General features: G+C 39.6%; 1 protein-coding gene across 1 annotated transcript in view; it reads left to right on the top strand.

Moving 5' to 3' along the window:
- Positions 1-14,558, top strand: part of Slf2 (SMC5-SMC6 complex localization factor 2) — a 60,380-nt gene that overhangs the window by 5,413 nt on the left and 40,409 nt on the right. The window contains exons 4-8 of the mRNA XM_008845563.3: positions 1,170-1,224; positions 6,336-7,321; positions 8,298-8,368; positions 12,919-13,041; positions 13,429-13,596. Of these exons, the coding sequence (XP_008843785.1) occupies positions 1,170-1,224; positions 6,336-7,321; positions 8,298-8,368; positions 12,919-13,041; positions 13,429-13,596 (1,403 nt within the window). The remainder of the gene's footprint in view (positions 1-1,169; positions 1,225-6,335; positions 7,322-8,297; positions 8,369-12,918; positions 13,042-13,428; positions 13,597-14,558) is intronic.

The following is a 14,558-nucleotide window of genomic DNA, read 5'->3' on the forward strand; positions in this document are numbered from 1 at the left end:
GGTCTTTTTGAGACAGGGTCTCCCTGCAGCCCCAGCTGGCCTATAATTCACTGTGTAGACCAGGTTGACCTTGAACTCAGAGATCCACCTGCCTCTGCCTCCTGAGTGCTGGGACTAAAGGTGAAAACTGTACAAATATTTGTTAATCCAGTCACATTTTTCTTTTGAAAATATTGACTCAGATTAGCATTAAAGCTTTCCCTCTTCCCTAGAGAGTCAAGTTGTTAATTTCAAAGTGCTTTATATACAGAGTGAATAAAGGAAAGTCAGATATCAAAAAATAATACATACCTGTGATCTCAACACTTAGGAGGCTAAGGCAGAAGAATTGGAAACTAGCCTGGCCTGTACAACTTAATCCTGTCTCAACAATACAGGGCTAAGAGCAAAGCTTGGTGGTAGAGTGCCTGCGTAGCATGCAGCCCCCAACATGGCAAAAAGTGCAGTGTTATAAAGTCCTACGAAACCAGGCGTGGTGGCGCATGCCTTTAATACCAGCACTTGGAAGGCAGAGGCAGGCAGATCTCTGTGAGTTCAAGGCCAGCCTGGTCTGTATAGTGAGTTCCAGGACAGCTGGGGCTACAGGGAGACCCTGTCTCAAAAAGACCAAAAAAAAAAATACTATGAAATTTAAAATCAGATAAACCAAAAATAAGCTTGAACATTTTTGGAGTGAATATTAATCTTTGTATTATATATTACTAAAAGATAGTTGTAAATCCTGAAGCCTATTTTCAAGAAGTGTTGCCTTTACTAGTGAGGATGCTAATAATTGATAGATGTTACTAATATTGGCCAATAGAATAGTAGTGTTCTAATATAGTATTAATTTTTGAGTTATGACTATAAATTGCTGTTAGCATGAAAAAAATGGCTTCATTTTTGTGATTTTTAAAATATTTTATGATACAAATGCCCTTTGTGTGTGTCTGTGTGTGTTCCCAGTTGGGTATTGAATGTAGGGCCTTATGCATACTTGGCAAGCACTCTGCTACTGAGCTACATCTTCAGCTCATACCCTTCATTTTAAGACTTAAGGATCTTTAAATTTTTAAAGATCTTTATTTTATATTTTTAAAGCAGTCTTTACTCTGAATATAGTGCTTTATTAAGAAATCTGTTCAAATGTTTCCAAGAAAAGTTCACATTCTTTTATCCTTTTTCTAAAGGAAAATGGACATCTCTCAAGAAAAAGATCATCTTCTGACTCATGGGAACTTTCAAGTAAGTAGCATCAAACTTTACACTTAGGAATTTCTAAATAAGTTTATACTTACTAGCATGGCTTTTAAAAATAAATCTGTTCAAATATGCAGTTTTCTCCTGGAATTAAGTGTCTCAGTTAAAGACTTTGGTAAAATTATGTCCAAAAAGAATACTCTTTAGAACTAGGTACAGTGGCACACACCTGTAATCTAAAGCACTTGAGAGGCTGAGACAGATAGATCTAGAGACCTTCTCTCTGCCTTCTTCAAGAGGTCCTAATAGTGTGTTCTCATTCTGGTATTTATTATTGTACTTCTGAATCCTGGGCTACATGAAGAAACAATCTTTTTTTAGTATTTATTAGTTTTTATTTTTGTGTGTATGTATTGCCTACATGTATGTAAGTTCACCTGTGTCATGCAATGTTTGAGGATGTCGGAAGAAGGCGTCCTCAAATCCCCTGGAACTGGCATTACAGACAGTTGTTAGCTGCCCTGTGGGTGCTGGGAATCAAACCTGGGTCCTCTGCAAGAGCAGCTGGTGCTCTTAACTGCTGAGCCATCTCTCCAGCTCCAAGAAACATAATCTTAATGCCAGGCATGATGGCACTTATCTGTAATCCTAACAGGAGGCTGAGGGAAGAAGATTTCAAGTTTGGGGCTCGTTTGAGCAACAGAGTGGGACGTTATTTCGAAAAATAAGCAGAGGCTGGAGTGATGTCTCAGTGGTTAAGAGCAGGTTCTCTTCTTGCAAAGGACCTGAATCTGGTTCTCATCACCCACATCAGATTGCTCACAGCTGCCTGTTCCAGTTTCAGAGAATTTGACCCCCTCCAGCCCCACAAAGATCTCTTTCTAATACTCAATTTCAAGAATACCTCAGGGCTGGAGAGATGGCTCAGCAGTTAAGACATTAGCTGCTCTTGCAGAGAACGTGGATTTGGTTCCCAGCACCTATGTGACAGCTAACATGTTAACTCCAGTTTCAGGGGATCTGATGCCCACTTTTGACCTCCGTGGGCATTGCACGATACAGGTGCACTTGCATACATGCAGGCAGTACACTCATACACATAAAATATATTTTTAAAAAAATTTCCAAGGACGCCTAAAGATACAAATTTGTACTTTTAAATATCCGTTGATTGAGAAAGTGCGTAATAGGTACTGTCAGTTCAATAATTCTTAAAGTATCTTTTCTTAAAACTAGAAAGTAAATAAAATTCTGATACTGCAAAACTTTATTACTCAAAATGAAAGGCCCCTAGAAATAATAACTTTTAATAATCTGATGTCAGTTCTTTCCTGTTCTAACTTCAAACTTTGAAAAACGAACTTTACAGATTCCTCCTACATTCAGTAAGATACAATAAACACAGTAATAGCTAACATTTACTGAAAGCTTATTGTATTCAATATGTCATTCTGTGTGAGACTAAAAATGCAACTAGACATGTTAATTACTGCACTTAGGATGTTGAGGCAGGAGGATTGCCACAAGTTTGAGGCCAGCCTGATCCACACAGCAAGTTCCAGGCCAGCCAGGAGGGCTGTATAGTGAGACCCTGTCTTTTAGAGGGGGAAATAAGGGGGTAGGCTGGAGAGATCTCTCAGCAGTTAAGAACAGAGACTGTTCTTGCAGAGGACCTGGGTTTGGTTCTTAACACCCATATGGCCGCTCATAGCCATCTGTGAGTTCATTTCCAGGGGATCTGTGGCACCAGGTACATACATGGTACACATACATACGTACATGAAGGCAAAGAACTCATATACAAAAAATTAAAAAATATAAATTTTTTGTTTTGTTTTTGAGACAGGGTCTCCCTGTTGCTCTAGCTGACCTAGAACTCACCATGTAAACTAGAGTGGCCTTGATCTCACAGAGGTCTGCGTGCCTCTGTCTCCCAAGTGCTGAGATTAAAGATGTGCATCACCATGCCTGGCAAAAATAAATCAATCTTTAAAAAAATTATCTGACTTCCATAGGAAATTAGAATAAAACTAAGCTTTGTAATTAACCTTCCTTGTAACTCCATACTTAAAATTATAATCAGCTTAACTTCCTGAACATCATCTTCTTTTAGCCATTTGATTTCTCTTCCTGCATTGTAAGTAATCCCTATCCTTTATTTTATTTTTTTTAAATGTGGTCTCATAGCTAGGCATGGTGGCATATGCCTTTAATCCCAGCACTTTGGAGGCAGAAGCAGGTGGGTCTCTGTGAGACTGAGGCCAGCCTGGTCTTCATAGGGATTTCCAGGCCAGCTATGGCTGGCCTTGAGCTCACTGTGTAGCCAGGGATGACCTTAAACCTCCTGCTTCCACTTCTTAAGTGCTGGAATTACAGGCATGTGTCAATACGTTTGGCTAGCTTTGTTTTTATAATTTGCATTTTCCAGATTATATGTTCATAAAGTTCAAGTGATAGTTGCATAGCCATTGGATATTGTTTTGTTTTTTTTCCCTTTTTCTTTTTCTTCTTTGAAGGAGTCTTGCAGTGTAACCCAGACTGACCTTAAACTCAAGGTCTTCCTCATTGTGAACTCAAGTGCTAGAACTACAGCCATGTGCAGACATACCCGGCTGGTTTGGAAATTTTGTTTTGTTTTGTTTTGTTTTGTTTTCAGATAGGTTCTTGCTGTAGCCCAGGCTTACTTAGAAGTCACTGTGTAATCGAGGCTAGCTTCAAACTTGAAATCATCCTACCTTGGCTTTTAGATGCTGAGACTTCCAAACCGTTGATAGATAGAATGATTGTCTTGCATGCAGGATACCCTGGGTGCAGTTCCCAACACCACATAAACTGTGTGTGGTGACTCATACCGGTAATCCCAACACTTAGAAGGTAGAGGCAGGCAGAAGGATCAGGAGTTCAGGGTCTTCAGTTCCATAGTTCCAGGCCAGGCTGGGCTACATGAGAGCCTGTCTCAAAACACCAACCTTCCTCCCCCACTTCAACAACAACAAAATTTTTGAGGAGGAGTATCTGTCTATGCATAGGAAATTTGATTTTAAGAATGCTGGTTGAGGGGCTGGAGAGATGGCTCGGCAGTTAAGAGCACTGACTGCTCTTGCAGAGGACCCGGGTTCAATTCCCAGCATTCACATGGCAGCTACGAACCGTCCTTAACTCCAGTTCCAGGGGAATCCAAAGCCCTCTTCTGACCTCTTTGGCTTAGCACAACACAGATGCACTCACATACATGCAGGCAACACACTCATACACATAAAATAAAAATAATAAAATATTTAAAAAAAAAGAAAAGAATGCTGGTTGTGTGCATTAGTGGTTTTATCTTCCAGAGCCTTGAGTATACTAAGCAATCATCTACTGCTATAAACTTCCAGCACTCATGAACTTTAAATGAATAATAATGAATAAATCAATGAAATATTGTTAAGTACAATATGAATTTTAAAAAACTGATTAACCCAGACTTGGGACACAGCTGAAGTGGTAGAGCATTTTCTGTGAAAGCATAAGGACAAGTTCAGATACTCAGCATCCACGTAAATGCTGGGCAGTTGTGGTATCCCACCTGTCATCCCAGTGCTCAGGAGATAGAGACAGGATCCCCAGAGCAAGCTAACTGGCTAGGCTAGCCAGATTGTTGAGTGACAGGTTCAGTGAGAGACCTGGCCTCAGTAAAGTGGAGGGCAGTCAAGGAAAACACCCAACATCAATCTCTGGGCTCCACACATGCACTGAACACACATGAAAACACACATATACCCATCCAACACAACACAGACCCAAAAAACCCCAAACTCAAATGTATGTCATTTTTAAAGTACTTCTCATTGCAGCTACCAATGAATACAGGCAGCTATAACAAGGGGCAAAAATGGAGTAGCTTAAGACAACAGAAATTATCTTATATTTCTAGAAGGTTGAAGTCCATAATCAGCATATTGTTATGACCCTGTTCTCTGGAAATTCTAAGAAAGAATTTTTTTGCCTCTTCTAACTTCTGGTATTTGCCTACATCCTAAAACATTCTTGTAACTACTCCACTCTAGTCACATGGCATCTTGTGTTTGCACTGGCATGTCTGTCTTTGTGTCCAAATTTCCTCATTTTGTAAGGATGCCAGTCATTTGCATTGACATAGACTCTAATGACTTAGTTTAATTCAGTTATGTCTATGAAGGCTGTTTCCAATTAAGGTCAGTCATATACTCACAGGAATATATAAGAAAGGATAAGTGGTAATCACTAGGAGGGAGTACTTGGGTGAGTCTATTTATTTATTGGTTTGGTGTGTTTTTTGTTTTTATTTTTATTTTATGTGTATGAGTATATTGCTTACATGTATGTGAGTGCACCTGTGTTGTGCAATGCTGTGGAGGTCAGAAGAGGGCTTCAGATTCCCCTGGAACTGGAGTTAAGGATGGTTCATAGCCGCCATGTGAGTGCTGGGGAATTGAATCCGGGTCCTCTGTAAGAGCAGTTTAGTGCTCTTAACCGCTGAGCCCCCTGAAGTTTTTTTTTTTTTTTGCTTCTCTTTTTGAAGCAGGGTCTCCCTGTAGCCCCAGCTGCCCTGGAACTCACTATGTAGACCAGGCTGGCCTTGAACTCACAGAGGTCCACCTGCCTCTGCCTCCCGAGTGCTGGGATTATAGGTGTGCACCTGACCCCTGAAGTTATTTTTAAGTGAGGAATTATAATGATCTGCCTTTTTATCTTGTTTTTGCTTATAATCTAAAAAAAAATCTGCACTTTTTGTTATAGAAGTATTACATTTCTGAAATTAGGTAGTCTTGGGCCTAAAAAGAATACCTACTTTGACAAGTGCTTTAGAATCTTTTCTTCATTGGTACAATGTGTAGTTGCTTCTGTTATATGGAGTGATACCTTTATTCTAGTTGAATAAGGTAGTAAATGTCTAATGGTTCTGCAGTGAAAATGAGCACGTGTCATTAGCTCTAAATTTCTTGGACACCTCTGTCAGTTGATAGATGAACAACAGTATTGTCTTTCTTCATTCCATATATGGTGAATAATCTCAGCCTAAACTTAGAATTTAAATATTTCATCATAGTGGTCTGTATATTCTCAGTGAATAAATAAGTTCTACCCACACAGAACAGTATACTGTTCACTGATCTGATAAAAATTAATTCTAGGCTCTAAACAGAATAAATTCTCCGACAAAAGAAAAAGGAACTCTGTGGACTCAGATCTGAAAAACACAAGAGAACCTATCATATCAAAAGTGAGAGAGTCCTTCCCTGAGAAGCGTCCTGACATATCACATCAGAGAGAAAAATTTATAAGGCATATTGCACTGAAGACACCTGGGGGTGTGCTGCGCTTGGAAGATATATCCAAGGAGCCAGATGATGAGACTGATCGCTCTTCTGCAAACTTGGCACCTTCAAACTCTGGCCACCATTCTTCCAGGAATAGTGACCAAATCCATGTGGCAAGTACCAAAGAGACTAAGATACAGAAACCCCACTTACCTTTACCTCAGGAAAAATCTACAGTTAAAAGAGCTAGCAACCTTCAGAAAAATAAAACAGCTAGCTCTATGACATCAAAAGAGACAAAACTCCTGCCTTTACTTTCCCATGTTCCGAGTGCTGTTTCTTCTCGAGTACCATTAAATGCTAAAAATTGTACTCTTCCAGTTTCTAAAAAAGATAAAGAGCGTTCCTCATCTAAAGAATGTTCTGGGCATTCTTCAGAGTCCTCCAAACACAAGGAACATAAAACAAAGACTAATAAGGCTGTTTCTAATGTATCTTCAGGGAAAAGTCCTAGGGGATCTTTGCATTCAGAGTATGGCCCTCCTACAAAGTCTCCCCCAGCTGCTCTGGAAGTTGTGCCATGTATCCCAAGCCCTACAGCACCTTCAGATAAAGCCCCGTCAGATAAAGAAAGTTCAGGAAATTCCAGTGCAGATAGCAGTGCACTGAAAAGAAAATTCAGGGGTGATTTTGATAGTGATGAAGAAAGTTTAGGTTACAACCTAGAGAGTGATGAGGAAGAGGAAACATTAAAATCATTGGAAGAAATAATGGCTTTGAACTTCAATCAGATGCCTTCAACTTCTGGAAAGCCTCCTGCCTTTTCCAAGGGGCTTAGTTCACAGTCATCAGATTATACAGTAAGTAGTTCTGGGGTATTTGTCTTTACTTGAAGAGGAAAAGATGGATTAATTAATGAAAGAAGATAATTTTTAACTTATTTTAAAATTCAGTGTTTATTACAACTCATACTTGGACTGAAACTGGTGTTCTTGTTCAGTAAATGAGTTTCCCATATCTTCAGTTTTATTACTGTAAATCAGTGGTCTCCAAACTTTTTGATCACATGTACATTTTTAGTAAAAGGAAACTTGAAGCATGTACCCCAATATATATGTAACCTATAGATTATATACATGTGCCACTATAATACTGTGTACTTTCTAAAGTGTATACAAAACAAAATTTAAAAGGAAGAAGAAAAATAAGTGTTTTCCTGTAGAAGTTATATAGAAGTTACTATAGACTAAGTTCTATTGGAGTTTCTATGGAAGTTCCATATAAATAGAAGTTCTATTATTTTCTTCCTGCACCCCAATGGATCACCTTGCACACCCCCTGCTTTGGAGACCACTGCTGTAAATGAAGGTAGAGTGTAGAAATGTTGTTAATTGTGGTGTGCAATTTTATTTATAAAGTGCTTCATTCTATCTTGGGAATAAGATGGATTAAATTTTAAGATTTCTGTAAAATTTGGTGGGGAAGGTGTTAACATCTAAACAGTAGTAGTAGTTTGATTCCACTAAAATAGAATGCAGAAGCAAAGATAGGGTAGCCACAGAGCCCTGGGTGTTTGCAGTCAGATCTTGAGGCTAGCAGGGTTTTCCAAGTAGCTTTTTCTAACAGATGTCAAAATCAAATTGCCTGCAGTATAGAATACTAGATTTAAAGCATGATGGTGAATAATTCTCCTTTAAGAAGGGCATCATCCAGACCCAGGTTACTGTAGTAGAAAATAGCCAATAATACACTGATAACTTCAAATACCCAGGTCTTCTACTAAGATAAGGTATAAAGGTTTTTTGGTTTTTGGTTTTAATTTTCTTCTTCTTTTAGGAACATGTTCAGAGTGGAACTTACACAAATACTTTAGAGCGTCTTGTGAAGGAGATGGAAGACACACAAAGGTTGGTTAAAATCCTAACTTTAAAAAAAAAAAATTATTTATTATTTTTATGTGTATTTGTGTATTGCCTCCATGTTTGTAAGTACACCTGTGTCATGCAGTGCCCATAGAGGACAGAAGAGGCTGTCAGATCCCCTGAAACTGGAGTAATGGACAGTTGTTAGCTGCCATGTGGGTGCTAGGATTTGAACCCATCAAGAACAGTATTCTTAACCACTGAGCCATCTCTCCAACCCCTTCTTTTTTTTTGTTTAATCTTTTTGATACAGACTCGCTATGTATACTAGGCAGGGCTTGAACTCAGAGATCCGCCTGCCTCTGCCTCCTGAGTTCTGGGACTAAAGGTGTGTGCCACCATGCCTGGCAAAAATCATAATTTTCTAAATTTAACATAATGCCTGCTTATGTGGTTGGCTTTTAATTTACTTTAAATCATAAGTGAGTATATATAAGGCTAGGGATTTAGCTTAGTGGTAAGGTGATTACCGAGCATGTGAAAGGCCCTGGGTTCAGTCCCCAGCTCCCAGTAAAACAAGGGAACTAGAAATTAACATGTATTTTGTGGGAGTACCATTATAACAGTTCTGTTGTCAACTGTTTAGAAGATGTGTTCTCTTATTCATGAGCTGGATCAAAAAAAATATAGGTTTTTATATACTGTGTATTGAATTAATAATTAAATTTACATTTTTTTTGCTTGTCACAACTAGCATCTTTCTTTTTTTTTTTTTTGGAGACAGAGTCTCCCTGTAGCTCCAGCTAGACTGGAACTGGCTATGTAGACCAGACTGGCCTCAAACTCACAGAGCTCTACCTTGCCTCTGTCTCCCAAGTGCTGGGATCAAAGGTGTTTGCCACCACACCCAGCTTAATTGGCATCTTAAACAAAATTTTATGTGACATTAGACCTTTGCATAACTTTGAAGAATTGTCTGTTCAGATCCTTTGGTTTGGTTTGGTTTGGTTTGGTTTGGTTTGGTTTGGTTTGGTTTTTAAGACAGAGTCTCCCTGTGGCCCTACTGGTTTAGAACTCACGATGTAGACCAGGCTGGCCTTGATCTCACAGAGATCTGTGTGCCTCTGCCTCCTAAATACCTTTGCCTATTTTTAATCAGTTTTCTTGTTCACTCAGGTAGAATGTTTTTTTTTATATTTTTATTTTATATGTATTGAGTGTATTGCTTGCATGTACTAAATGCACCCATGTTGTGCAGTGCCTGCAGAGGTCAGAAGAGGATGTTGGATCTCCTGGAACTGGAGTTGTGGACAGTTGTTAGGCTCCATGTGGGTGCTAGAAATCAAACCTGGGCTCTCTGCAAGAGTAGCCAGTGCTCTTAACCATTGAGCCATCTCTCTAACCCCATTTATTTATTTTTATTTTATGTGTATGAGTGTTTTACCTGTGTGTCTATAAGTACACCTGTGTTGTTCAGTGCCCACGGAGGCCAAAAGAGGGTGTTGGAGCCCCTAGAACTAGAGTTAAAGATGGTATTAGCCCTCATGTGGGTGCTGGGGACTGAACCTGGTTGCTCTGCAAGAACAGCCAGTGCTCTTAACTGCTGCACTATCTCTCCAGCTCCTGCCCCCTTAAAACATTTTTATGTTCATCAAGTCCAAGGGCTTTTTTGTTGTTGTTAATGTTTTCTTTGATCGGAGGGAGAGTTGTTTAGGCATGATCTCACTATGTTGCCCAGGATGGCATCAAAATTTAGATCCTCCTGCCTCAGCCTCTCGTGCCACTAAGCCCAGCTTAAATCTAAGTTTTGAAACTAGCATAACAATACATGTATTCCTTTATCATATTACTCTTAAGGAAAAAGTTCAAAATTATGATAGGCAGCCCACTCCACACATCAGAAAACTGAGCATCATACTACTAATGAAATTGATGTGACTAGGTGAGTATAGTAGCACTTGCTCGTATTCCCAGAATTTAGGAGGCTGAGGCAGGAAGACTGACATGACTTCCATGTCAGCCTTAAAAAAATAAGGAGCCTATGAGATGGCTCTGCAAGTAAAGGCAATTACCACCAAGCTTGAAATCCTCAGTTCAGTCACTGGGGCCCCCACACGTCAAAAAGAGGGAACTGACTTCTGCAAGTTGTGCTCTGACCTCTACACACACAGCATGGCATGCACTTGCTTCTCCTCCCCACCTCACACAAATATAATTTTAAACATTTTAAATAAAAATGAAAATTTACAGTAATGGGCTGGGGTGGTGGAACACACCTTTAATCCCAGCACTCAGATGGCCGAGGCAGGCTGATTTCTGTGAGTTTGAGGTCAGCCTAGTCTACATAGTGAGTTCCCAGCTAGCAAGGGCTATAGGAAGATCCTGTCCCCCCAAAAAAGTAAGTCAATAAATGGTCTAGAGAGGTGGCTCAGTGGTTAAAAATACTCACTACTCTTCAAGAGGACCTGAGTTTAGTTCCCAGCACCCATGTCTGGCAGTTCTCAACTACCTATAATTCTAGCTCCAGGGCATCCAACATCTGCTAGCTTTCACAGGCACCCTAATACACACACAGACACACACATAAATATTTTATGTGACTAATTACAGACTTACTGCTAATAAGAACAGATAAATATTCCTTATTACTTAAAGGAATAGCCACGAAACTAGCCCAGAAAACTTAAAGTTTAGCTGACTGAGGCATTGAGATGGCTCACTTGCTACCCAAGCCTAATGACCTGAGTTCAGTTCCCAGAATCCCTATGGATAACCAACTCCTACAGGTTGTCCCCATGCCTCCAAGCAAGCACTGGTACATGGGCCAGTCTCCCATACACAGAAAATAAATAAATCATGTTATAAAAAAAGTTGAGGTTGCATAATGTTTAAGAGAGCTTGCTGCACTTGCAGAGGACTAGAGTTCAGTTCCCAGTACCTGTATTAGGCAGCTCACAACTGCCTGTAACTCCAGTGGGGATCTGGTGCCCTCTTCTGTCCTCAGAGGACACTCATGCACATGCATATATATATATACACACATAATTTTTTTTTTTAATTTCTTTAAAGTCAATTTTTTTTTTTTTTTTGTCTTTTTGAGACAGGTCCTCCTTGTAGCCCCAGCTGTCCTGGAACTCACTATGTAGACCAGGCTGGCCTTGAACTCACAAAGATCCACCTACCTCTGCCTCCCAAGTACTGGGATTAAAGGCGTGCATCACCACACCCAGCCAATTTTTATTTTTTTAATATTTATTTATTTTAAATGTACAAGTGTATTGCCTGCATTTATTTTAAATGTATGAGTGTAAGTGTACCCATGTTGTGCAATGCCCACGGAAGGCAGAAGAGGACATCGGATCCTCTGGAACTGGAGTTACAGATGGTTGTCAGCCACCAAGTGGGTGCTGGGAATCAAACCTGGGTCCTCTGTAAGAGCAGTCAGTGCTCTAACTGCTGAACAAATTCTCCAGCCCCCTAACGTCACTTTTTAAGTAAGTTTTACATAGAAGATGGTATACACACATCTCATATTTGTTAACCATGTAACTGTAGGAATTTTGCATACATTTAAGTAAAAGTTTTTTCCTCTTGGAACTTAGAGAAATTGTCTCTATTGTTAAAAAAAATTTTTTTTTTTTGGTCTTTTTGAGACAGCGTCTCCCCGTAGCCCCAGCTGACCTGGAACTTATTATGTAGACCAGGCTGGCCTTGAACTCACAGAGATCCACCTGCCTCTGCCTCCCTAGTGCTGGGATCAAAGGCGTGTGCCACCACGCCCTGCTTATTGTAAATTTTAAAAAATGTTTTGTGAATTCTTGGGATCCAAGCTGTAAATTATTTAAAATTAAGCATTACTATGTATAGTGATGCACACCACTAATCCCATCACTTATGAGGTGGAGACAGGAGGGTCTCAAGTTTGAGACCATCCTGGGGATACACAGCAAGGCCTATCTCAAAACATGACATACACACACACACACATGCATACACAAATAATGATAATAATATTGAGCATTGCTCTGACTGAAGACAGGTGATAATTTGATATGATGATTGACCTTTTAGTAGTGATAGAACAGTGCATCTACTGGTCACTTGCTGTTCTTTATTCTCACCCAGTGTTTGGAGCTGGGTTTGTCATAGTAAGTACTCAGTAGGTGTTAGGTGTTGTGATGATAGTAATGGTATGACCATAATGAAAGCAAGGGCAGAAACCTAGTTAACATTATCAGGGTATTGAGTATTAAAGATTAGAGAAGATAAGGTAGTGATATTTGCCATTTTCTTTTTCGATTCTCTGATCTGGACTGATTGTTCAAATCTTGTATGCAGAAGAACAATATTCTGATACTCTGCTGATAGCTGGATAAAAACTTACGCTTAAATAGACTTGTTTTCATAAAAATGATGTATGATTTTTACTATGACCATGAATTTAAGAGATATGATTTGCCCTATATTATTACAGAATTTGTTATATAACAGAGTTCTTGCTTAGTTTTGTCTAGGGCTACTTTTAGATACCAGCTGAAGTTCTTTGTTTCTTTTTGAAAGTAAATCATTTATTATGATGTTCTTTCAATTCTCAGGCTAGATGAGCTACAGAAGAAACTACAAGAAGAAATAAGACAGGGCCGAGGTATTAAATCTCCTCTCAGAATTGGTGATCAGGACAGTACAGACGATGAGGATGGCCTCTTGGAAGAACACAGGTATAGCATTTTTCACACTATGTATAATCCCCTCTTATGTTTTAACATTTTTTACTTTTTAAAAAACAGTTGGGCCATTAATGGCTGTTTGCACAGTAGATAACAAGTGTTGGGTTTTGTTGAAAAGCAAACATTAGAACCAAGTCGAATATTAAGTCTTTTCTCCTGGTTATTCCTTTCCATACTGGCCTGTTAATGGTGGCTTTTCACTGTTAGCAGAAAGTAGGAGGGGCAGAACATTCTTTTTCTCATGTTAGTCTTCTAATCTGGGATTAACATTGATGTCTCAGAGTTTTTTCTAAAAGTATTTTTTGCACCCATCTTTTAAGTACAAAACCATTTGCATTATAATCTTTTGATAGTTCAACAGTCTTTGTTGTATTTCAGGGAATTTCTAAAGAAATTTTCAGTTACAATTGATGCTATTCCTGATCATCACCCAGGTGAAGAAATATTTAATTTTCTCAATTCTGGAAAAATTTTCAATCAGTATACCTTAGATTTAAGAGACTCTGGTTTTATTGGAGAAAGTGCTGTCGAAAAGCTTATTCTCAAGTAAGTAAAACATAAATATTTTGTTTTTCTGCATAAAAAATTACTCTAAAGTTCTGACTGGGGTCAGTAGGACCAAAGAACAAGAGAAGGCAGGGGAGGAGCGAATGTGAACAAAGTACTTCATATGCATGTGTGAAAATGTCAGAATGATGGCTTGGTAGAATGGGCAGTGACCCGAGTTTGATTCCCTGAAGCTATATAAAAATGCCAGGCATGGTGACATAACACTTGTAATCCCAATGCTAGTAAATCAGAAAAAAGAAGATCCCTGGGGCTCACTAGCCTGCCAGGCTAGCCTAATTTGTGAGCTTCAGGTCAATGAAGAAACGCTATCTGAAAGGAGGCAAACAGCTTTCCTGAGGACGACACCCATGATTATTCTTTGGCTTCCACATATTCAGACCCTAAAGGCCACACAAATGGCTCAGCAGGTAAAAGTGCTTGCTGTAGCAAGCCAGACAACCTAAGTTCACTCCCTGGAACTCACAAAGTAGAGCCAGATATGGTAGAACATGTGAAACTTACAGGCCAGCAAACCTAGGGTACCTAGCATTGAAACAAGAGACCTGGCCTCAGATGTTGTCCTCTGACCCACATGTATGCACTTGCATACACATAAATTAGATAAATAAATACTAAGACTGTAATAAACCTATCATTTTATAAAATGAATATTGTCCTAGTCTGTTTCTCCATTGCTGTGACAAAACACTCTGACCAATAACAACTTGGGGAGGAAAGAGTTTGTTTGGCTTACATCTCCCAGGTCACAGTTCGTCAGAGAGCCCTAGGTAGGAACTCAGGTCAGGAATCTGGAGGCAGGTGCTGGAGCACAGGCCATGGAGGATCACTGCTTACTGACTTGCTCCCTTCGCCCCTGCTCAGCCTGCTTTCTTATGCAACACAGGCCCACCTGCCCAGGGGTGGTACCCATCCACAGTGGGCTGGGCCCTCCCACATCA

The sequence above is a fragment of the Nannospalax galili genome, unplaced genomic scaffold (genome assembly GCF_000622305.1).
Source record: "Nannospalax galili isolate Female #2095 unplaced genomic scaffold, S.galili_v1.0 scaffold161, whole genome shotgun sequence".
Lineage (NCBI taxonomy): Eukaryota > Metazoa > Chordata > Mammalia > Rodentia > Spalacidae > Nannospalax > Nannospalax galili.